Below are 27,590 nucleotides of genomic sequence, written 5' to 3' on the forward strand. Positions count from 1 at the left end.
GATCAGGAACACGTGTAGGGTTCATCTATTTCTCATGTTAACTTTCGTGTTAAACTGAACGATGCTGTATTTTGAACGATCTTTGTCACATGCAACTGCACATCTATCAATACTTTAGCTTAAGTTACTCTTTGATGTTTACGAAAAGTCATGAAAAATAGTCAGAAATGATATGCTTAAAATTTTTTTACAAAACGACACATTCATCCTTCACCTTCTAAGTTATAATGTTTTTGTTTTTTCATCACCCGAATATTTAAGTCCTGACGTTTTGTACCTTGATACTGTGTACAGTCTCTCATCTTGTCAAAACATGAAGACCTGAGGCAAGATTTCCCTTGTGATAGCTGACGTTCCATCCCGTCGCACTCTTTTCACATATATTTTCCTTTATAACAACTTTCCTAGATCTTAACTCAATTATTATTATTTTTCGGTGAGAATTACATTTTAAAGCATGTTAATATATATAATATATAGCTATATATTTTTTTCTTGGTGGTACGAATATTGTTGCACTAGAGGACAGTCAAAGATATTAACTGTACGTGAAACTAGACATTAAAATAAAACTAAAAATGTGAATAGATTTTAGTGGAATTCTTCGAAATTGGAGAGCCAGGACGGTGTTTGGAATACCTGTGTATCTTCCGCTTCTGAGGAAGAAGAATCAACAATTCCTCAGGGAAAGGGCTAGAAGACGACTGTATCCTCGACATATTTCTACAACACAGGATTTGTATTCGTCACTGGCAAGAAAAACAACAAAGAAAAACTAAAAAGTTTTTCATCTGCGCCAGAAGACAAAAATAAAAGAATAAGTTAAAGATTTTCTTCCTTGCCATCAAAGGGGAAACGTAGAAGGCGGGAAGGAGGCTTCAACAGGAGGAAAAAGAATTCCACAGCAGAGGAGCATCAGCGACAACAGTAACTGTATCAACAACAGCAGCAGCAGCAACAAGAGCAACACAGCAACAACAGCATTAGTAGGTATTGCAGCAGCAGCAATAACAAGAGCAGCAGCAGAGGCAGTAGCAGCGTCAATACTCAGTATCATTAACAACAATAGTATCAGTAATTACTACATCAACACCAGTAACAACACCAGCAACAGCAGCAACAACAACAACAAAACCAGAAGCAGCAACAACAACCACCCCAGCAGTGTCAACAACAGTGACTGCAAAAACACCATCAATAATAACTGTAATATCGTCAACAGCAACAGAAGCAGAAGCAACAAGCGGAACATAAGCGGCCTCAGCTAGGAGCAGCAGGATGACCCCCGCCAGCAGCTACTACTGCCTCACCTGCTGGGTCTTCTGGTCCTACTTCGGTAAGTATATTTCCTTGTCTGTTTACAAAATTATAGGATTTTCTTTAATCTCTATGACATACGTACAGCTTCAGGTATACTTGTGCTAAAATTTTATTCACATCTTTTGACGTTGAACTTCAGGTTTGGTACAAAGTCACTGACTCGAACACGTAGATAAGGCATATGAATAAATGAAGTCAAACGCAGTCATGATAAAAGTATCGAAGAAGGAGAGTAATAGATAACACTTTAATTTACATGGGAAAAGAACGCTTCAAGATCAAGTAGAAAACGATAATTTGTGGGGGTTACAGAGATCCCCATCACGCCATGAAAGAGGATAAAAAGATAAATCTTGAAAGATATGTTTGAAAAGTTTTCTGGTAAGATCTAAAATGGGTTCTAAATTAGACTTGAGGAGTTAGGAGACGGAAACGATAAGGGACAATTATTTAGGTATTGGAAAGTCATTAACATGTTGAAAAAAAAATGACTCGTATAAAATAAATATTTTGGTAAAGGAACTATCCTAAGATTTATACCTCAGAGGAATAAAGAAATGCATGTATAAGTTGAGTAGAAGTCTTATAGGTGGATGGTAGAGAATGATAGGTGTTCAAGGTTGGGCTCCTAACAATGTTTAGGTTCACTGATGGAGTTTAATAAAAATATCTAACGTGAAAGCATCTGACGCTGGTCGAACAACTGCAATCTGTCTATTCTGTGTGGATTTTTTCTAAGTTCGTTGAGCAAAATTCATCGATAAATGTATTGAAAACATTGTAACCCTAGAATTGTAAAATGAATCCACTTTCTCTTCATTTAGAATTCTTCTGTTAAAAAAAAGATTTAAACTAATATTTTTTGTCACAAAGGAAAAATTAATAATGGAACGAGTATTTTTTTTCTTAAAATTTTCACTCTTTCTTTCTTACCCGATAGCTTTATCCAATAAATTGGTACGAAGAAGACGCCAAGATCATATTAATTATCCCTTCCACTACGTTCAAGTACAAAGAGCCGCTCTGAAATGTTTTTATAATCTCAATCTTATTTATTGTATAGAGTGGCTGGTAGCTACAGTATCTCCTCCACCACTTTCACCATCTTCGGCACATTCCTCTTTTCTTATCCTTCTTAGTTACTCTGAATTGATTGATTGATTGTGGTAATTACTTCCCTGGTGACACAACCATCTCCCTCATCAATAATCCTTCCTTCTTCTTGACTATTTCTACTTAATGATAAGAGGATATTGTTTGGCATATTTACTTAAATTATCCTAATCTATACCTACCAATTCTTCCTCAGGGGAAACATGATACTGTTCTTCACAGTGATACAATAACCTTCAAAGCTAAGTCGTAAAATTGTGTCCCCCTAAATGTACACGTTCTCCTTCTGCCAGGTTAATATTTCATAAGAGCTGTGTGTGTGTGTGTGTGTGTGTGTGTACCTCACCTGTCCTCAACCTTTACGTAAATCTCTAATGAGACTGACTGTTCCTCCCCTTGTTCAGTCTGTACCTTTGCAGACTAACGTCACACACACACACACACACACACACACACACACACACACACACACACACACACACACACACACACACACACACACACACAAACATACAGAATGATGCAATTTGTGGCAAAAGAAACATTTGTTATTTTATATAATGTTGATATACAGTCATTAATCTTTCACCTCTCCTTCCCTCATTTTTTGCTCATACTCTTATAAAAAAATACTAATATTACCCACAGGTTTATGCTGTTAATAGTAACTTCATCTATGCCCCAAGATAGAGTTTATTTACTGTTTGTGATTTTTTTTTACAAAGAATGAATAAAAATTCTTTGGAACGTCACACTCATCTAACTCTGAGAAAACCAACTTATGTCATGCCACTCACATAAATTTGTTCTCTCACCAAGCTCAATCTCGTTCGAAATCTACCTCACGTGTCTTAGTCATTCTCACAAAAGCCTTAAAGAGGATATCTTGGCTTCACCCGCATCTTCAGTACCAGTAATAGGACAAATTTTGGTGTTCAATACGATTCTGGGGGTCATATTCTACTAGCATTTCGGGAGTAAGATTTCATGTATTATGGCTAAGGATAAACAGATATTTCTATTTTCTGCCTATAATGTGTTCTATAATAAAATATATATATACCTTAATAGATTTACAAATGTTAATTATAGCGCGCGCGTGTGTGTGTTTATTTCTTTGGGATATTGCCAACATTAACTTCTTATTTCTTGCTCTTGTATGGGATGGGAGTAGAGTGAAATACCAGGCTGAAGGATGAAATAAGTACAATATGTTTGCCCGGATGCCTCATAGATATTAAACTTCTCAGTAAGTGCACACACACACACACACACACACACACACACACACATACACACACACACACCCTGTTGGCTATTAAGTTGTATTTCCAGTACATGAATTCAATCTCATACCATTATTAGGCTTCAATAACAGCCGATGTCTTCTGTCTGTTCCTTTGGCAATATATTCTATCTTTTCAACTCTTTTTTTCTCTATTTCATCCCAGTTCGCTGACACACACATTTTCATCTTCTTGGTCCTCCTGCTATTCCTGCTTCTTCCATCGTTTATTTCTCTATCGATATCGCTTTATATATCTTCTTTCCTTCGTATCTTATACATCTAGTGCTAACACATAATTCCTATTCCTAAAGAAAATGCTATAATATCAATTTTGTATTCAGTGTTAGAACCCAACAGCCTGCCTTTCCTTGTTGAGCATAACCCTCACGCCTGGCCCGCCTACCAACCACACTATACTCTCGCTGTTCCAATTCTTCACCCCTTGCATGTATCATCAAATCAACCCAGAGATTCTTTTCATCTGCAGAATATCAAAGAAGTCACCTCATGTATTTCTAGTCGTCTGTTGATGTTTTACTCCCAATAATTCCATCTTTAAATGTTACTCCAGGCATTGTTTTCATTTAGCCCTACACGCCTGACCACGCCTATATACATGTTATCCTAATTCCATTTATTAACCCTAAATTCTTCTATTCGATTATCGTTTTTTTTTTCATCTCCTTGCCCTCTCCTCGCCTTGATGCAGGGAAGCTGGACACATTCTAATCTAATGCTTGATTCTTAACATTCAAAACACCCCCACACACACCCACACACACACACACACACACTAAAAACCCATCTCCAATGATGTGCTTCTCATCTCAATACCATGTACACATTTCCCACCTTTTCCCTTCACTCTTCACCCAGCCTTTTCCACTTTCCTTTCACACGCGTCACATTTTGTCCCTATAGCCCAATGTCCTCCCCTTCCATCCATCATTTTCCCTCTCGTGTGTCCTACATGCTGTTTCTTTTTGAGTCACGTCGCTTCCATCACTTTCATTCCCTTGTCTTTCTTTCCCCTTCTCTTGTCTTTTAACCTCTTCTTCTTCTTCTTGTGTTCCAATGACTTACACTTTCTCTACACAAGTCTTCTCTATTATTGTTGGTTTAGTTTTTTATTGTGATTGTTATCGTTTTATTATTGTTGTCTCATTTACTTCGTTATAATTATCTCTCACTTCATTCACTCTCGCTGTTCTTTTTACTCGTTTATGTCTCATCCTTAACTTACTCTTGTATCTCACCTGATTCACTCATCTCGTGTTTCAACTCATTCACTTAAACGTCTCTCACTTCAATCACTCAAAAGTCTCTCACTTCATTCACTCAAAAGTCTCTCACTTCACTCACTGAAACGTCTCTTACCTCACTCAATTAAACGTCTCTCACCTCATTCACTCAAATGTCTCTAACTTCACTCACTCAACCGTCTCTTACCTCACTCACTTCTCTCACTTCACTCACTTCTCTCTTCCCTCGTTAACTATCCTCACTTGCGTCTTAGTCTCTCCCCTCACTCACATCTCTGTATTAACTCGTAGTTTTCTTCTTCCTACACATTAAGGTTCCTATTGTTTTCTCCCTCTTTCTCTCTTTATCTCTCTTTACGTATATTTAGATTAGACCGAGGGATGGGTGTGATGAAAGGAGGGAAGGGAGGGAGGGAAGAGGAAAAAAGAGATGAGGAAAGTGGAAAGAAGAGATAGAAAGGAAGAGTAAAGATGTAGAAAGAAGAAAGGAAGAGGAGAGAGGGAAAGGAAGAAGCGAAAGAGGAGAAGTGGGATAGAGGTGTTAATAAGTTATAAAGACCACTGTATAAATAGTTCACTGTGACGTAACACCTGTAAACAAACACGAGACGCAGTGCAATGTCGGATCTTCCAGTGTGTGTGTGTGTGTGTGTGTGTGTGTGTGTGTGTGTGTGTGTGTGTGTGTGTGTGTGTGTGTGTGAAATGTATAACTTTTCTCACTCACAAGCGTCAATAAAATCGATCTTATTAACATTTCAATCTGTCTCTATCCACCTTTAAATGTATTCCCTCATCCGAAACACAATACATCAATTATACAGAGAAAGAAAATTAAAACTGAGAGAGGAAGTAGAAATACAAAACAATATCAAGGCGTTATTGTGAAATCGGAATATTCAATGAGGGTGGAGAGGTTCCCAGGAGCACTGTATGGATAGTGCTTTGTGTTACTCCATCAAGTTACTTAGAGCTGCCCATTATTAACGAGAAGTTAAGAATCCTTAATCTTGTGATTGGGGTGAAGAGGATTAATCTCATGTTTTTACCTGTAACGAGAACCCTCTTCCTCCATTGTTCTTCTTCACTGCTGAGGGCGATGTGAATTACCTTTGTCTCACTCACTGAGCTCTTTTAAACACACACACACACACACACACACTACTACTACTACTACTACTACTTTGCTGTCACTCGGAATCGAGTATGACGATCATCCAACTATGATACAATGATATGAGTTATAAGGGAAGTCACCTAGGTTAGTGAGTTATGAGTTGACTAAAGAGGCCGATACGGGACCCGCAGCGTCGTCTACATTCGTTGCACATGTGGAGGGCTCCATCTACTGTAGCAGCGTCTTTCTGACGTTAGCACTTGTCTACCTCCGTTTGCAGTCGGGCTAACTCGAAAGTATTGACACCTTCTCGTGTGGTGCTCCTCCAAGAGTTACGATGTGGATAATGGTAGCCTCAATGCTCCTACAGTTGGTGTTAGCAAGAATACTGGCATTTGTTCTCGTATCTTCCCAGCGAACTCGGAGGATGGAACGTAGACTACGTTATTGAAACTTTTCAATGTGACCCATGTCCCATAAGAAAATAAGGAGTCTGCAATAGGCCGGTTGGCCTGTGCATGGCAGCTCCTGTCGAGAGTTACTACCACTCTCTATCATCCATGAATCTATCTAGCCTCCTTTTGAAACTTTCCAGAGTTCCAGCACTTACTACAAAGTTGCTAAGTTTGTTCCACTCGTCCACCATCCTATTTGTGAACCAGTCCCTTCCTATCTCCCTCCTAAGCCTGAACTTATCCAACTTAAATCCGTTGCTCCAAGTCCTATCCTGCTCGGATATTATAAGAACTTTATATATATCCCCATGTTTGGATCACCTGAAGATTAGACACCCCAGATTATTTTACATGAAGCTCAGGCAATTAAACGCTAACCTAATCCCCATGTGGATGAGTGGAATAAGTTACCAAATATCATCATTAACTTATGTTCTTAATATGCCGGATAGCTTCACACGTGCAACTTTGTAGACAATTTCAGCGCCCTACAGCTGAAGACACGATTTAGGGGTCTGCCCAAGGCTTGAGATGCACATATGATCCGATGCTGAATCTCTTCATCGATGTCTGCGGTGGTGGATACGTGAGAAACTTATGCACCATCCTCGACACCGGCTCCTATTACCACCTGAGATCCCTCGTCCGAGAATTGCTGCTCGACACCATAACCGCATCCAGCCCACAGGGGCACGTACTGGTCGCTATAAGAACAGCCCAGTCCCATTGTAAAATTATCAATAATTTGTAATCAACCAGCGCATTCTCTCCCAGTCAATCTTACCTTTTTGCACTGTCACAATGTTGAAATGCCCTGTAGTATGATCTTCTCCCCACCAAGTCATTATATATCGAATTCATATCACTTATGCTATTTGTATATTATTTTTCAATCAAGAGACCCATTCCCCAATTATGCAACTGTATATTTTCAGTCTTCCAGCTGCCATGCTCTTTCAATAAACCGTTAATTATTATTATTATTATTACACACACACACACACACACACACACACACACACACACACACACACCGATAGATATAAGAATAGCACCATCCCATCTATTGTTAAAATAATAAACAACTCCTGATTTATGTACTGTACAGCCCTGTAAATGGATTCAACACATATTATATCATTATATCTAAATCAAATGTAAGTCTGTATATTTTCAGCCACCGGCTGCAACTCTATTAATAAACCGTTTATTAATATTATTATTATTATTATTATTATTATTATTATTATTATTATACACACACACTACTGAGTATTTGCTGTCAAAAGTAACTGCACACACGTATTCTAGTTTCATTCGCTGTTGAGCATTCATTTCTACTGGTGTAAGAGAAGTGTTCTCCTATGTTACTCGCCTTCCACAATAAGGCCATAGACCTGCTTTACGCCTCTCTCTTCACACAAGCCATGTTCCGCTGATTCACACACACTTATACTCTCTCTCCTCTATACAGCATATGGAGAGAAAGAGAGAGAGAGAGAGAGAGAGAGAGAGAGAGAGAGAGAGAGAGAGAGAGAGAGAGAGAGAGAGAGAGGCTTGTCTTAGTCGTCAGTACATCAAATAAATTAACAACTATTGCATAAGCAAAGGAAAAGATATAGAAACCTACACAAAAACGTGAGAAAAGAAAATGTGAAATAAAAAATAAAAACTACATTATGAAGCTGCCTTATAAAGCTGAGGGCGAATTGGATCTCACTTCTCAACACAGTAGATTAAAAGGTCTTGGAAACATAATACTGAGTTAATTATAACGCACACCTCTCCTTTACCATATCCTTCACGGCTCCTGAACACTATATCCATCTTTCATTAAGTTCTCCTCCTATTTGCTGTCACAGGAGCCACGAGGGAAGGAATGTTGCCGGGAGGGGGCAGCGTGTCTCTCTCATTTTCTAAATTCTTTGACAATATTCACTTTAAAGCAACATTTCTTCTCAGGAGAGACCTCGCTGATGTTTCACTAACTTCATTTTTTACATCTTTTAATAGTGTTTTATTTTCTCATTTTTTAGATAGTAACTCTTGAGTACGATGCCAAGCACCTGAGTACAGTGGATTAACCCACGAGAAAGAAAAACCTTGAGTACAATGACATATCCTCCTTGATTATGTTTTTTTTTTTAATTTACAGATTTTAACCCGTTTGAATAGAAAGTCCTATTGTCTCTAGTCAATAAATACTACTACTGTTCTATGAACAGTATAACTAATGCAATTATATATCTGTATATTACGTGACCACTGCTCTTAATATATTTTATATCCCACCACTACCGCATGATATACATGTATTGCAGGCAGTAAGAGAGCGACGGTTGGAGTAAACAAACTGCGAACGAAAACATTGAAATTTAGAAACGCAAAGACATATTTAATGAAGGTGACAGGGGTCACCCTCACCAAATGAAAAGTCACGTTCATGTTTGTTTTTGTATTTGAAGAATAAACATTATGAAACAATTGGCAGAAAAACAAGTATCTGCGCCTGTGTCTCGTCCGTCTGGATATTACACAATTATCATTGACATTATTGAAAATTACTGAGGCGCATACTTTGTAATATTTTCAAAAGTGATAAAACTATGAAACCATTTCAGGGAACTTTGTTGATGTTATTGTCAACATATGCAAATCAACAGCCGTGAAATTCAAAATTTTTGTCAATATTTATTTGTTTAATTAATAACATGCAATATATCACAAATGATAATTCGTACATGTTTTTTTTCTGAAGGTCATTTGAAGGTTGTAATAAATTGGCGATAAATTGTTCTGCTGCTTATCAATATTTTATGAGCTACATACAGAATACACACACACCCACCACCACTATGTTAAGGCAAAAATTACGTAAGGCTCGGGTAATTAAGCTTGATTTGTAGAGTTCCCTCACGATATAACAAATACTTTGCATTTGAACAGCTTTGATTAGTTCTCTTTATAATATATAATTGAAACCATTAAGGCAGTGTTATCTTTTGTATGCATAGTTTTGGTTTCTACTTAAGCTTGATGTTATAATTATGAACACATTTTGTATGTTTTTTATACCTTTTTATACATAGCCAAGTAGCTTAATCGGGTATGAGGCAGGACTGAAGATGGTAGGGTAGAGTTACGGGGGAATAACATGGCATAACATCAAGGACTTAGCGGATATCATAAAGTCATTCTGGTGCAAGTTCGAGGCGCCTTTCATCTACGACGGATCAACAGCCTCTTTCATACCTCAATTCAGACAAAAAATTCTGGTTTGAAACTTACTTTAGTTATTTATTCATGTTCGTCTTTTTTCTTCTCGGTTCATAATCTTTGTACAGCTTTATTCATTTCTGCATTATTACTGATTTATTTTAATTGAACGTCATTTATCCTTGTTTTCTCATCTTCTTTTCTATCAGACTTTTTTTTTTTTTAAGATTCGACAAATTTGATGAGGCTCCCAGCTGTAGAAGCACCAAGGAGGAAACATTCTAACCATTCCGTAAAATATCCCAAGCAGAATGAACACGAGTTAACATTTTCAAACAGAGAGGATTTTATTCTTGTCAATAGGAAATTTGTTGAAAATTCTTATGAAGTATTTTGTGTTGAGTTTTAGTTTTCCTTGACGGTGTCTCACATATTATATTCTCCTGAAACGAAAACAAAAAAGTAAAACAAATGTTTTGTGAGGAACCCAACTAACTATCACATTTTTGACTTAATAAGTAAAATTAAACAATAACCGTGTTATATTTTATATCCGCCTTTACAAACAAATTCATATCTGAGCTTTAGACAAAATTACTGTAGAAACTTTAATTCATGCATGATGTTATAATGTACCATTAAACGCATCTCTCTGAGCAGTATGTAGACTGAAACCATTGAAGTTTTCTACTACCACCTCTCCGTACAGTCACGTCTCAACTTTAGATAACATTTATTTTATTTTTTTCACTTCAGTATAATGTTAGCTATTGTTAAAATGGATCTGTTGGATAAAAGACAAAGATGATTCATTAATATAGATCTTTACCTCGTGTGTTTCAGACCTTCTTGGGCTCTCGGGTAAAGTTTGCTAGCATTTTTTCTTTTGAGGTAAAGGTTATAGGTTATGTTAGGCTAGGTAGGGTAGGATTGGGTAGGTTAAGGTAGGGTAGGGTAGGGTAGGGTAGGGTAGGGTAGGGTAGGGTAGGGTAGGGTAGGAATATCAAGTTATGTGTATATTTAGGTAACAACTTGAGTTGGTTGAACGCGTACCACTGTTAGTTTTAATCTGATGTCAGTGATGTGTATCTCACCGGGACACTGCTGGCGATATAACTAAATACAACGGTCAGATGAGGAACGAGTTTTTCCCAGTTTAGGTTCTGCATATTTTATTTGTTTATATTGTGTATCCTACGAGGCACCACAACACAATTTGTTTGTGTTTGTGTTTTGGCTTTGTGCACTCATCTCTCCGTTCAACAATCTGTCGCGCTGATTGACTTACTACACACACGGACTTCCACTAAGGTCATACATACAGTAAGCAGGAGGAGTACTGAGGAGGCAAAAGATACATTTTATTTTGACCTTGACTTCTGAATGACACCTGTGCTCCCCTCAATACACCTTTGGTCAATTTATACTGCATTTCATGTTTATTTCCCCCCTCATGAAAATTAGTAAGCTAAATTATTTTTAAGGTACTAAAATACATTAGATGTTACAGTGACGAAGTTTTATACAGTTCTGTAAAGTTTTTATATTCGTCTCACTTCCACTTCATATCTGCGTTATAACACAATATACATATGACAAATCAAGTCAAACAGTAATGCTAATACGCAAAAGAAAGTAGCTGAAAACAGAACATTACCTGCCTCCTCCTCCCCTATAAAACGAAACAAAAAAAAACACGACTCTCCGCCATCTATAAAATCACTTTATGGGAAATTTGCAAATGCTATACACCATTTCCGATAATGTGTGTAACCCCGTACTCCAATTTAGCCTTTAGACATAAATTAACTAACACGCTTGTGCAGCCTTTATTGATCCCTGATCGTGACTCTCCCGTCGTTAAGCCAAGTTTGATGGATTGATTAAGAAAAGCTATTTAACATTTCATATGAATGTTAGAATTTGTGTAGTAATATATGGTGACTCGTGTTACCTTCCTCCCCGTCAGGTGTGTGTGTAGAGGGCGGGTGGAGCAGTGATGGCCCACAGTTCGGGGTCGCCCAGGATCGTGTTACAGTGGTACAGGGCCACACGGCCAAGCTGCCCTGTATTGTCCACAACCTTCATGACAGATCCGTGAGTAACACCGTGTGTGCATGTGTGTGTGTGTGTGTCAAAATATTATCGCATATTATACGTCATGTCATCAATATTGTTACCAATCCTTTCTCAGTTGATTTTGTCATTTCCACAGGTTAAACCATTCATTATTTTTTTTTACTTAAAATTGGTTTCATTATCATTTTATTCTTACTCTTATTATTATTATTATTATTATTATTATTATTATTATTAAATTTTTCATCTAAATAAGCGTAACCTCATAAAATTATCACCATGTTTATTACATTTGGACATACAGGATATGTGTAAGTTGGTGTCGTTAATGAACTTGCAATTTCTCTGGTGAGCAAACTTACTGGACTCAGAGGTCTTTGAATTTCTTAATGACTCATGGACCCTTTGATGATATGTCCAGACTGGTTGAATTACCAACACAACCCATTATTATACGTAAACCTAACCTATCAAGTAAATCTTATAGCTGCTTTCATTATGACTATTTACTACTTTTTACAGGGTGTTAGTTTAAAACCCTTGAACCTTATATAGTTTTGACTAAAGATGAAGGGAGGAGCTGTGTTGGCTGATGCTTCTTGAAGACCTTATGGATATCCTCCCCCTAACCTAACCTAACCTTTACCGTAAGGATTCCCTGGACCATAGTACGATATTTTCTTCAGCAACTATCAAAGGACTTATTTATGTTGTTTTTTTCTTGTATGGTCGAGTCTACCCTTTAAAAAAATATATACTTGAAAGACATTATTGTGACAATATTTTAAACACATTTCGGCTTTTCTTTCATTTATTATTATACTTTGGGTCTTTACATTAAAGAATCAAAATAGAGCTTATATTATTTATATATTTCATACAATTACAAAACAGCAGCAATTAACATTTTGAACTCAGAGTAAATCCTTATCTCAATTTATTCTTCAGTATTTCGCGCAATATGACGTCGTAATTCGTAACTGGTATTTTCTTACAATTTAAATACAAAACAAACACCACTGGAATTAATGGACGAGTATTTTGTTGAGCAACAGAGTACGGATCATCACAACGAACTGTGATCAAAGCTCCCCGCCTTCTTTCTGTCCCTCATATTAGATGTTACTTCCAAGGTGGAATTCTCAAAGGCAGAACTATCATTTTGACGAACTAATTAAAGGTAATTTGTTTTTAATTTATAGCTACTCTGTCATGAATTTCACATCTCTATTCCATATATACCAAACCATTAGGCTTCTATAACCAGAAGACACGAAGATTAAGAGCACACAAATGTTGGTACATGATCACGAGAAAATGGGTAAGTGGTTGCGATATGAGAGTGTGTTCACACATTCAGTTTCGCAAACGAGTTTTCCCAAACAGACGCAAACAATTCTCTCGGGAGGACACTGAGCCTCTTTATGGTTCCACAGAACGACATTACACCGCCCATTATCTCATGCATAACATCTCGCGTATCATATTACCATCTATCCTTCGCCTCATTTATCTTCTACACTGCCTTCGATATATGAGGACATGTTCCTACTCTGCTCAGGTGTTGTTGGTAAACAATACATTTAACGTTGCTACGTCGCCTCTCCGAGTATTGTGGCGTAAGGTAAAGGTACACTGTAGCTGGCTCATCAGCACCACCAAGTTCCCGGGAGACTTTCGCAGGAGCTCCCACTTTCGCAGGAGCTCCCTCACATGTTTTAGCACGAGAACTACAGCCTGTAATTTCCAGCGATACCACAATGGATTCAGCCACGTCGTGTGGTGCATTGTTGAAATTGGATAGACAATTGTACGCGATGGCTCAATGCAGGCGAGGCAATGCATCGGGAATTACTGGCAGAGCTGCTGGGAGATGATGGCGGGCGGCGGTGGATCTGCTGAACATAATACAGACGTAAGATGCTCACAGGCATAAAGCCCTAATATGTATGCATTACCTGGTTGACTACCAACAGTATGGTCGTGCTGGTATGTATTATCATACAAAGATTCTCTTGAGTTCTTTCATCGTAAACGTTCCGCTTTTACTGTATTTTTCTTACTCCTAATTCTTGATCAAAGTTATATATATATATATATATATATATATATATATATATATATATATATATATATATATATATATATATATATATATATATATATATATATATATATATATATACCAGTGTACTCTATTTTCACTAATAAGTCTATAATACTGTATCTTCACTCCTGTAGACTACATATTGTCCCTAACTCTCTTTTGCGTGTTTTTCCAGCCTCGTTCCTCTCCGTCTCTCACACACACTCACTGCCTCCTTCGGTATAATTCATCCATCCATCATCTTATTTATCCTGAACGCCACAAGCAAAATACACACTGCCATTTCCAGCTGTGCTGATGAATGGTGGTTCTAGATATCGTTTTGATTTTAAAAGGTTTTTTAATATGTTGTTGACGAGGAAAATAAAAATTAATATTGCGCCATATATATTCAGTACATTGATCATATGTAACTTGTTTAACTTTTTCATCAATTATGAATTTACTTTTTTATTTGTGTTCATGATCAGGGAAGCATATCACTATCACTTTGGTTATTCTGGTAAGTTGTTTGATGTGACAGGTGCTGTGGGTTAGTAAGTCAGACGCTGTGTTTGTGTGACTCAGACACTGTGTTTGTGTGGTTCAGACGCTGTGTTTGTGACGCATCTTAACTGTATATGCATTCAGACGGCCTTTAATTAAGTCTGATGATTTAACTAATATCCTGGTGCTGGAAGAAAATTTTGGCCTTGGCGACTTTTCTTATTATACATTACTTGTTCATTAAATTTCTCTTTATTCAATATATTTATTTTATTTCTTGTGTTCATGAAATCCTTCCATAATTGTTTAAATCTCATACCGAGTGATTTTATTCGAATATTTTCCCGTAATCATGATAATAATATTGAACACTACTATGATTGTTATTCCTAGACAGAATTATTTGGTGATGATCTTCTGTGTCGTCTGTTTCACTCTCAGGTGACGTGGCTGAGGCGGCGAGACTTACACATTCTGACAGCGGGTCACCACACCTACTCCGCCGACGAGAGGTTCCAGGTACGTCTTCCCTCTCCTTCCCCCTCGCCCCCTCCTACGCTCTGGTCGTCGCTAGCACTCGGCTAATTTAATGCACCCGGTCAGTCCTCCATAACTTCTACCACCCATCCCCCCTCCTACCTCACCCCAACCTTCTCCTTCTCCCCCCCTACACACACACACACACTCACACACACCCGATCTGTCAATAAACTCTCACACGTACAGGGCACCACAGGTGTTCAATTGATTAAAGATCCCAGGTTCTCCCATCCCTTTCCCATACACAAAGTCACCACAGCTACTCAGTCGATTAAACTTTATTGGTCGATCATCTACCACTTCTTTATCTCCCGTCACCTCCCCACACACCCGGGTCTCCCCACATCCCCCACACCTAGGTCTCCCCTCACCCCCCCCCAACCAGGTAAAAAATCGGTTATGTCGACCAGAATTTCCAGGTATATCGCCCTCCCTATCCCCCTGACAATTATCAATAAACTTCAAGGACATCACCTCCCGTGTCTCTCCCCTTTCCTTGTTACAATATTACCGTCAGGTAGGTCTCCACTGCCTCTGTCCTCCCTGGCTGCTGCTCGCTTCTCCAGTCTTACATTTTATCGTCTTCATAAGTTCGGCTTATCGTCGTGAGTTCCTTGACGTTCTTACATGACAAATAATATGTATCATTCACGAGGAAAAAACAACATTGAAATTGGTTACGCTACATTATCTGACTGTTTTTTAATCTATAATTAATTTTCGGTCTTGGAAAATATTGTTGAATGTTTTCCACGGATTCTACTTTAGAATAGCAGAATGTGACCATATAAACGAATTCGTGTGTGAGGTAATATTCACGACAGAATATGACCTAAACCTTGGTAGTGGCCGGCAATCTCACCAAAACAATCATCACTGATATGAAAATAAAAATACTGAAAAGAAAACTTAAAATAAATTAATTACAACACGGTAAACACCTGCCGTTCCAGAGAGGTGACAAGCCTTGGGGGAATGCTAGATATTTAATACCTACCAACCAAGATACTCAGCCGGGAAATGGATTCATAAGTGAGCGGGATAACGCGAGTAAGAGACGCCTGGCTGGAATGGCCGGCGTCAAGGTTTGTGTTGCAAGGATGGCTGCTCCCTGCTGCCTTGTGTTGCAAGGATGGCTGCCCCCTGCTGCCTTGTGTTGCAAGGATGGCTGTCCCCTGCTGCCTTGTGTTGTAAGGATGGTTACCCCCTGCTGCCTTGTGTTACAAGGGTGGCTGCCCCTGCTGCCTGTGTTGCGAGGATGGCTGCCACCCTGCTGCCTTGTGTTGCAAGGATGGCTGCCCCCTGCTGCCTTCTGTTGTGAAGATGGCTACCCCCTGCTGCTTTGTGTGGGAAGGGTGGCTGCCTCCTGCTGCCTTGTGTCGCAAGGGTGACTGCCCCCTACTGCAAGGTCTAAAATGGGATACTGCCTCCTAGAGCTGGGCGCTGAAAATAGTGTCTTTCTGATGTTACAAGTCGAGTCCCACCAGCAGCTGTGTCACTCGTGCCTTAGATGAAAGCAATGAAGCTGATGGTGATGGGAATGATGGTAATGATGCTTACTGTGAAAGCCTTGTTATGACGACAGTAGTGTTGACCGTTACTGTCAAAGTATTAGGAATATTATTAACACTAGAGGCAACGCACCTTAATGGTCTTTATCATGAAAAATAAATGCAATGTGGCTTTTAGTTGCCTTTAATGATTATTACTTATGTAGAATCCGCCACTGTGCTTCCATTAATATTGATAATAATCTGGTCACACGGATACTCTTACTAATGGAAACACAGCTCCAACCTGTACTGGAATACTCATGCAGTGCTGAGGCAAACGTTGACATGGGCGGGTCTTTACCGTAAACATCGCCACTGGTTTTAACATCATACACATAAACACTTGGCTATAAGTGTCGTGATTCCATTTTTACCATTGATGCAGTTACACATGTATGTATGTATGTATGTATGTATGTATGTATGTATGTATGTATGTATGTATGTATGTATGTATGTATAAATTTAAAAAAAAATCTAGATATCTTGAACCAATTTACACATGTATCTTAGACTGTAATCAGCAAAAAATTATGATGACTGATACGGGGGTGTGAAAAAAGTTACCGACCTCGCGCGAAAACATGATTACAGCGCCTTGAAAACATGTGATATGGCAAGGGTGGCAAAACGTAGCAACTTGCACGGGGAGAACATGCATCACGATGATAAACTGTCGGTAGTCACACACACACACACACACACACACACACACACACCTCCAACTTCATATAAAAAAAAATTATTTTTTACTTTCTTGTCCTCAGGGGTGGTAAGAAACAAAAAAAATAGTTGTTCAGACACGTGATAACCTTGAAGGAGCCAGCAACTCTTCGTCTCTGCTGTAAACGATATCTCATTCATCTTAATGTGTTCTCGTGATGTTAACTGCAACAGCCATGCCTTTTACGTGTCTGTTTTTTGTCTTCAAAACTTTATTCTTAGTAAGCTGTTCACTAATTCTGGTGTCTCCCTCCCTCACTAAGTAAACAACAAAACAGTTCTCGTTGGAATAGTTATCTCGATGAAACAGTCAATAACATGGCGGCGGATGTGACACGTACCTTAATGAACTTTTTTCCACATATGTATTAAGCTTTTTGTTATTTGAATTGTATTTAGGTTAGGTTAGGTTAGGTTAGGTTAGGTTAGAGTCATTGTACCGTACGTAGTGATGTCATCTATCACCTTTACTAGAGACAATGTCGAGGAAGAGGAAGCAGTGTATGAAGAAAAATTCATTGACAGAAGATACATCACCTTGATCAATAAACATGCCTTTGAACGGAGACAGAATGACAGACAATACGAATTTATTTTCAATTCAAACCCTAGCAGGTATTCAAATATTTTATCTATATAATTTCACAACATTCATAACCTCATATCTTTATTTCAAGTTTTCAAATAAATGTTGCGATGTACATACTAAACGTACAACAACTCACTGCAAATTAACTTAGCCTGTTGGCCACTTGAACACTCCCTTTCATGAGTCTTCTATTGAACACAAGTACTACAGCGATAACTCAGCGTGATGTATGTTATTTACTCTCGGTTCACGATTCGTTTTACATTACAATAGTGTTTGAGTATATTAGCATATAAATAACCTATTGCTGCCATAAAATAACAACTAACAGACTTTCTCTTCACTCTGGAAACCCAGGAAATGATCACTCAAGTATAACACAAGAGATATTATATAGCATTAATTGTGCAACTGTTTAAGAGTTTCTGTGACTCGCCAGTCGAGGAAGTTACCCTAATACTGTGCGTGAGAGAACTTCTATATTTCGTTCCTGATTAGACTGCAATATTGTCCTGACCCTCGAAAACATTTCTTATTATCCTAATGGAAATTTTTATTATTCGGATCAATTAAACAAAAATGATCAATTACCACAACTTTATCTCACACAATATGAATACGTACATATACCACACTGAATCCATTGAGGACCTTTCAATCAGTCCTCTGCGATTCTAAGACATTCAGAAAGTTATTTATACCACTCATCTAATAGACAGCGCTGTTGTTGCTTTACACACACAGTTACACGATGAGTAATGTAGGAGTCAGCTTGTTCTTGCAAATTAAAACAAGAGCCTGTGGATGGGGGCCCCTCCTGACACACGCGTTAATCAGTGGGAAGTGTAATGTGTAAATTATCTCACAACTGGTGCTCCTCCGTGGCCACTCTGTCACAAACTTCCTTACTTCAGAGATGGAAATACAGGCTGTATAACCTTTCGTTTGTGAATGTAAAGTTAAAATTATTTTGTATTTATTACAAAAAGAACTAATACTAATAAATAAAAGAATAAATAAGAGAAGGAATATAGAATTTAATACACTTCAGAAGTTCTCATATCACCCACTGGGATAATATTTAACTGGGGATCAGGGAGCTGCTTGTGTACTGTACACAAAGAGTTAGTCATCATATGAAGCTTCACGAACATCAGACCAAATACCCTGGAAGGCATAGCGGATGCACAGTCCTTAAACATGTCTTAATCATTAAACTAAACATAGATCAGGTCAAGTACCTTAGAGGAGTTGGTAGATACACAGACCCAGAAAATTGTCTCTTCTCTGATATTACCAATTTATTAACCTCGGTTCAAGTGCCCCGAAGGAGATGATAGATTCACATTAATAATTTATAACCAAGCCAAGAACTACACTGGATATGATGGAGGATAAACTGAGCTTAAAATCGTTGTATTGATAATGCCGAGTGTGTGTGTTTTGGCAGGTAGTGCACGCTGAAGGTAGTGACGAGTGGACGCTGGTTCTGCGCTACGTGCAGCTGAGGGACGCCGGCGTGTACGAGTGTCAGGTCAACACCGTCCACAAACTGTCTCGCCCCGTCACCCTCACCGTCCTGGGTAAGTCAATTTCACATTCTTCAGTAACAACGAAACCTATATTTACACATTTCAATTTTGTTTTGGTGATTTATGATAGTGTGTCTCATCAACCACCATCATGTTAGGAATGATAATCGTACTCTTTTTATTCTTTGGTATAATACACTTCCTCTCTTAGTAATAACATCAATAACAGTATAGTAGATTGGATGATAGTCTTAGAGGTGATAGTAATAAGTGTTGCTATAATAGTACTAGTTGTAGTATTCGTAAGAGTAGTTCTAGTATAATAATAATAATAATAATAATAATAATAATAATAATATACCATTCGATTTGTGACAACATAATTAAACTCACAAACAGAAATGAATAGATACAATGAGTCTAACTTAAGCTGAATACGAAAATGTAATCCTTTGTTATTTTTTTCTATAGTGCCTTGGGAAATTAACCATATAACCAAATTGCTCTAAACATTACCACACGTGCAAATGATATAAGGTAGAACTTAACACTATCATAACTCCGACCTTAGTGTTGTGCATAGAAGACATTGTTAGAGCCTCCACCCTGTGATAAATAAACCACATGTCCACAGCTGATGCATTTCCTTCCTACATCTTCATTATTGTCTGGAGAGAAGCACATGTATCTGTGTGTTAGAATTAGCGTAATGAAAATATATATGAGGCTTTATGACCATCCAGTAACGACTATGGATTTTATTGTGGCTCAACTTTTACGTAGGTTATCATTATTGTATTCTTAATTAATTGTAAAGGTTTAAATACGACTGACTATTTGTGGACTAAACTGACAGATTATGAAGTGTTTTGGGTCCATATTAGTGAGTTGTAGCCTCATCAGCTTAAAACACACATACAGGGTATATATATAAAGTGAAAAGATATCATGTTATGAGGAAGAATTGGCGAATAAAATTTTCCACACAAAATATAATTATAAAACATTCCTATAATCTGCTTTTATATTTAATAGAATTCAACGAGTATAATACTTCGAATGCGCAGCGAAAATCCATACAGTGAAAACAAATAAAGATTAAAAGAATCAAATAGTATACAATTTTATGAAATATAATTTTTATTAAAGCGTATAGCGAACTGGAAAATATAACGTATAAATCGATGGAAATTGTAACGCATATTAATGCATCGCTTTCAAATAACTAAACATTTCTTTTGAAGTGTAAATTAACATTTCTACTGAATAGTTTCACATGAACACAAATTGTTTATTGAGCGTAAAATTTTTGATAAATAATTAAGCAACAACACAATCATCACATACATTGCCTGGCGCTTCCATTATCTGAATCTTGTCCACAAAAAGTTTCACAGAGAAAGTTTGATATTAGAGATCTTGGGGATAATTAATTTTTTTATTATTATTTTTTGGTTGATGCCATTCTCATGATTCACTCTACTTAAGCGGTATAAATAATAATAATAATAATAATAATAATAATAATAATAATAATAATCATCTTATTGTTATTGTTTCAGTGAATATTAATTTTCATTACACTAAAAATTCGACAATACCATTATGTGTAATGGCTGTGTGAGCTTTCATAATTACCGTAATACTATGTGGCTTACTTGGCATTTAACAGAAATTAGACTTATTACATTTGTGAAACACTCCCATGTAGGTTGATACGCTGGGATTCCTGAAACTATTGCTCTTTGAGACAATTGTGTTGGGTGAGTGAGTGGAATGTGTGGCTGGGCGGAACCACTTTACCAATGTTACTCTCTACACAATCATCACCAGCCTCCTGATACATACGGGACGCAGCTGCATAAATGACTAAGGAAATGTTCACAGGAATAAAGCCAAAATATATGTTGATATGACTGGAAAAACATTCTATTTTGCATGAAGTAAGTATGTAAAGGAAGGTATCAACATATAAGATTTATCAGCCCCTTCTTAAAACAAAAGAAAAAAATAAATTGACCCAATTACCCAATGTGCCTTTGAAGACTTCGTAAAAGTCTAGAAGTTGATCAGGATGGCGTGTATAGTGAGATGTGGAAGGTCTGTGTTCATTTATATGGTATTAAAACTCCCAGAATGGCCCCTAAGGAACCTCACAATAGTAACCAGATTAAGGATGCTAGATAAGCCTTTCACAGAGTTACCACATCTCACTATACGTGCCAGCTACTGTACCAGGCATAAGTGCAGGCGACTGTACGCCACAATAACACATTCTGTGTATTGGGCCGTCCAGTTGCGTGAATAAGTTTCCTTACAACACATTCCAATATTACGCCAACTAAACTGACAATATTCCTTCCAGTCTCTAGCTATACTAACAAATGTGGTAGATTACCAAAGTAGAGAACAAGTAGCAATTTCACCAACCGTATCACAGTGGAAAATAATTCTGAGAGGAAATTGTTCTGACTTAGTGAAAAGATCTGTGAATAAAGGATAGTGGTTTTAGAAAGTTATTTGCGGAATAGATAAACTATAACTATAAGAAATGTAAGAATTTCCCACTTTCAAAATCAGAGTCCTTGGTGATGGGGTACAAGCATGAAATACATTACATGGTGAACAAGCGAATATTTGCATTACTCTCTTCATACTTTACACATGTTTGATAATAACAACATAGCAATTAGGATTATTTTTACATCTTCTCCCACCTCCAGTACATCTAAGTGTATTTCATATATTAGAAGGTTGTGCAAGCTGTGCCCTTGTTAACTGATCTCCTCTGTGTTAACAGATCCCCGGCTGCGTGGCACCAAGTCTAAAGTGTTTGTGGCCAACAACACTGCCTCCACCAAGGACGGTTCGTCACCAGAATTTCGATTTTGTATTTCCTTCTCATCTTGAGGGATGTCTCTGAATATATTTCGACTAAGAGCTTTTATTTTTTTATTTTTTTTATTTATTTTTTAACTCTTGTTCGTGTGTATACTTGTGTAAGTCCGTCTGTCGGAGTAATGAGTAATTACTTAATGCCCTCTAGTCATCGAATTTACCTGTTTTGAAATTGTCTTGAATTACCTTTCACTTAATTTATGAATATTCTGTCATTTTTATATTATGCTTATCTCTGTTTATGTCGAGTTTCTCCTTGCGAGAGTCTAGTACTTACCTCCGTGTGAGTGTGTTTAGCGCTTATCTCCGTGTGAGTGTATGCCTAGTGCTTATCTCCATGTGAGTGTATGCCTTGCACTTATCTCCATGTGAGTGTGTCTAGTGCTTATCTCCGTGTGAGTGTATGCCTAGCACTTATCTCGGTGTGAGTGTACGCCTAGTGCTTATCTCCATGTGAGTGTATGCCTTGCACTTATCTCCATGTGAGTGTGTCTAGTGCTTATCTCCGTGTGAGTGTATGCCTAGCACTTATCTCCGTGTGAGTGTATGCCTAGCACTTATCTCCGTGTGAGTGTATGCCTAGCACTTATCTCGGTGTGAGTGTACGCCTAGTGCTTATCTCCATGTGAGTGTATGCCTTGCACTTATCTCCATGTGAGTGTGTCTAGTGCTTATCTCCATGTGAGTGTATGCCTAGTGCTTATCTCCATGTGAGTGTATGCCTTGCACTTATCTCCATGTGAGTGTGTCTAGTGCTTATCTCCATGTGAGTGTATGCCTAGTGCTTATCTCCATGTGAGTGTGAGTGCTTATGCCTAGTGCTTATCTCCATGTGAGTGTATGCCTTGCACTTATCTCCATGTGAGTGTGTCTAGTGCTTATCTCCATGTGAGTGTATGCCTAGTGCTTATCTCCATGTGAGTGTATGCCTTGCACTTATCTCCATGTGAGTGTGTCTAGTGCTTATCTCCATGTGAGTGTATGCCTAGTGCTTATCTCCATGTGAGTGTATGCCTTGCACTTATCTCCATGTGAGTGTGTCTAGTGCTTATCTCCATGTGAGTGTATGCCTAGTGCTTATCTCCATGTGAGTGTATGCCTTGCACTTATCTCCATGTGAGTGTGTCTAGTGCTTATCTCCATGTGAGTGTATGCCTAGTGCTTATCTCCATGTGAGTGTATGCCTTGCACTTATCTCCATGTGAGTGTGTCTAGTGCTTATCTCCATGTGAGTGTATGCCTAGTGCTTATCTCCATGTGAGTGTATGCCTTGCACTTATCTCCGTGTGAGTGTATGCCTAGTGCTTATTTACTCAGCTTCTTTATTTTGTTCCGGACCTCTAATCAAATTTTCAAATAAACAGTGAGTGAATTTTTTCCTTCGAATTTATGGATATTTACAAAATACAGTACTCTAATGTATATTCACATATTGTATTCACGCGTATGGAAATATATATGATGAGGTCTACAGTATACTGATACGTCAACATTGATTATCTTGATCAGTTTTCATCCCTCATCTCACCTGTATACTATCTGTTTGTGATTTTTCTCATATCGGATGAATTTTCAATCAAAACATTGATCCGACCAGTCAAAATATGGCTGATAATCTTGGCTGATTAGCTGGGTCGTTTTACTCTTCCAGAATGTTTACTAATTCTAAATCATATCAGTGTTTAAATGTTTATGTTCTCTTTTCGTTACGGATCTGTGTTGTGAAATGAAGCGCGCGCACGCACGATCGCGCGCGCGCACACACACACACACACACACACACGTATTTATGTTATGTACCAAAATAGTCTCCGACTTGTAGGTCAACTACGGGTGGAGATAGAGGGGCCACGAGAGGTGTATATAGAGGAAGGGTCTTCCCTTAGCCTGACATGTGTGGTGACAGCCTCCCAGCAGCCCTCTACCTTAGTCTACTGGTACCACGACACCAGCCTCGTCGACTACAACTCCCCGAGAGGCGGAGTTCACCTCAAGGTAGGTTCTCCTATACTAGTGCAGTGGCATAAGAAGTGTCAATTTTCAATTTTTGTCGCATAACATATATGCCACAGCTATTGTTACATTAACACCAGTATTGTGGCACAACTACAGTCACACCAGTTTCAAACGATTACGATAGAATCATGTAGTTAAATTCAACTATTGAAAAAAATAGAGAAATCGGAATCTACTCGTATGTTTTTAAGCTTTGAGATGTGTGTAAATTTTTAGTCGACTTGAGGCCTAGTCGTAACATAACTACAACAACTCCATTATCTGTTATTTATGACATGCTCCTGCCAACCACCATCACCATTCGTTAGACCACTAATATTTGCTATATAACATTAACCACTAACTTAAGTCAATAAAACGATATTAAATCACTAACACAACAGTAAGTCAGCCATTATGACGTCACTAACGAGACCTGCTGTATCTAGATTGACCGAGGTCGTGGAGAGACGACAACCCGCCTGGTGGTCTCAGCTGTGGGCCCTGGCGACTCCGGCATGTACTCCTGTGTACCCGAGGGCTCCCATCCCGCCACTGTATTAGTACATGTACACCAAGGTTAGTAGTGTATACTCATCTACCGTACTAGTACACATAGGTAGTAGGCAGCTACCAAACAGGGAGGTACTACCGCCTGGGAAGATACTGGAAGCATAATGTGTTGTCTAATGGTAGACCCTGCTGCTATATGTGACCAAGTCCCAGGTTGATGATCTGACTTTCTGCCTCATTTACACACAATTGCAGGGTCTCAATTGTTTCTCTTGCCCTTGACAAACACATGCATATATAGTTTCTCACTATTTATTTATTTATTTTTCATTATTGTATTTCTTTGTTTCTTTGTTATTATTATTATTGTTGTTATCATTATTATTTAGTATTTATATTTTTGTATTCTTTATTGTAAATTTTACTTATCTGAATTATTATTATTATTATTACTATTATTATTATTATTATTATTACATTTTCGCCCCCTAGGCCCCGCTGTGGGTCAGTGACCTGTGCCCGGGTGGGCTAATCCCCGTAAAAAAAAAATCATATATATATATATATATATATATATATATATATATATATATATATATATATATATATATATATATATATATATATATATATATATTTATATGGAGGTCAGTGTATCCTGGCAACTTGAGTACACCCCCACCACCGTGTAGGAATATATACATGGAAATCGCTACATATTGTCACCATAAAGGTACGCGCGCGCACGCACGCACGCACGCACGCGCACACACACACACACACACACACACACACACACACACACACACACACACACACACACACACACACACACACACACACACACACACACACACACACACACACCCCATCATAGACACACAAACTGATATTGCATTGAAAATCTTAAGAGTCCTGGATCCAGAGACATTCTTTAGCAAGTCATATCCTACATATATGTTTTATATTAGTGACAAAGTACATTCTCGTAATATATTCAGTAAAGTATTAACAAATATTAATGTTAATTATATAATCATAAATTAAAATTTCTAAATATGCTCATATTGTACAAATTTAAAAGAACAATACAGCATTTTATGTCGTGTAATAATGAAGCTGACCTTGTGTATTTGCAGGGGAGAACGAGGCGGCCATACAACAGGGCGGCCTCAACCAGAGCTCCTCACTTCGTCCTTCCCCTTCACCTCTCCTCTTCTCTTACCTCCTGCTCTCACTCCTTAATTTAAGCTTCAACTTACGCCCCACACACCCTTTACTATATTACCTTCTGTGTATGCTTTCAACAGCTGCCGTCCTATCAGTTATTCCAATCACGTGGGACGTCCCTATCTCGGCCGTAATGTCTTCTCCTTTTCTTTTAATTTTATCATTTCTCGCCATCTATTCCTCACAATCATCAGCTTCAGCGTGATATCAGCAATATAGCTTTGATTTCTGTGCTACATTTGTTTATTTATGTTTGACACGTTCTTGAGAGCATTTGCATCTCAGGATATCATACCGTGCTGATTCTGACTAATATTTTTAAATATTTTCTTTTGTTTTAGATAGGCGCAGATATCAGCTGTTACCTCTCATCTTAAATTTCACTTGATGTGCCTCCAACCTCCACATTCAATCTTTTATTTATTTTTTCTGTTTTTCTTTGTGTTCTGTATTCCATATTTTATTTATCTTATTTCCTTCTATCTTCCATGTCCTATTGTCCTTTCATCATCTATGATTCGTCTTTCCCGTTTCTCCGAAGAATATGTGAACGATGAATTATGCTTATTTCGATTGTACATCGGGAAATAAATATTGAATGCAATAGAAACCCCCAAAAATTGGGATTCTTGAAATAACAATATGAAAAGAATATAATCATTAATCTGAAAAGACTAACTCAAGAAAATAATAACTTCTCTAAGATGAAGTGCGTCACTTGTTCTGAGTAATACTTGTTAAATTATATAGAGTAAAAAAGAAGAAAAAAAAAGAAAGCAAAACGAGTATACATTTTACAGTGTTATCCCAAAGAGAATGATTGTTATGTACAGCGACAAAGCAATACTGAAGAGAAACTCGAACTTGTTCACATTGCTTACAGTAAAAGATTGAAAGGCTGCTTGCTTCACTAACAACACCATCATGCCACTAACAACACCGTCATGCCACTAACAACACCGTCATGCCACTAACAACACCGGCATACTACTAACAACACCGTCATGCCACTAACAATACCGTCATGCCACTAACAACACCGCCATGCCACTAACAACATCGCCATGCCACTAACAACACCGTCATGCCACTAACAACACCGCTATGCCATTAACAACGCCTCCATGCCACCAACAACATCGCCATGCCACTAACTTCTACTAGCAACACTGATACCTTAACAATATACACCACTAACTCCACACCGTTATCACCTACATGACACGTAACCACCACATTAACGTCACCTTCCACCATTAACTCCACACCGTTATCACCTACATGACACGTAACCACCACATTAACGTCACCTTCCACCATTAACTCCACACCGTTATCACCTACATGACACGTAACCACCACATTAACGTCACCTTCCACCATTAACTCCACACCGTTATCACCTACATGACACGTAACCACCACATTAACGTCACCTTCCACCATTAACTCCACACCGTTATCACCTACATGACACGTAACCACCACATTAACGTCACCTTCCACCATTAACTCCACACCGTTATCACCTACATGACACGTAACCACCACATTAACGTCACCTTCCACCACTAACT

General features: G+C 38.0%; 1 protein-coding gene across 1 annotated transcript; it reads left to right on the top strand.

Moving 5' to 3' along the window:
- On the top strand, window positions 1–27,590 carry LOC121874838 (kin of IRRE-like protein 1). Its single transcript, XM_042379122.1, has 8 exons — window positions 1–1,336; window positions 11,738–11,865; window positions 14,882–14,959; window positions 19,296–19,428; window positions 22,178–22,243; window positions 24,098–24,270; window positions 24,720–24,849; window positions 25,923–27,590. The coding sequence occupies exons 1-8, from the start codon at window positions 1,279–1,281 to the stop codon at window positions 26,216–26,218; spliced, it is 1,062 nt and encodes a 353-aa protein (XP_042235056.1). The 5' UTR covers window positions 1–1,278; the 3' UTR covers window positions 26,219–27,590.

Source organism: Homarus americanus, unplaced genomic scaffold (genome assembly GCF_018991925.1).
Source record: "Homarus americanus isolate GMGI-L3 unplaced genomic scaffold, GMGI_Hamer_2.0 scaffold56009, whole genome shotgun sequence".
NCBI lineage: Eukaryota > Metazoa > Arthropoda > Malacostraca > Decapoda > Nephropidae > Homarus > Homarus americanus.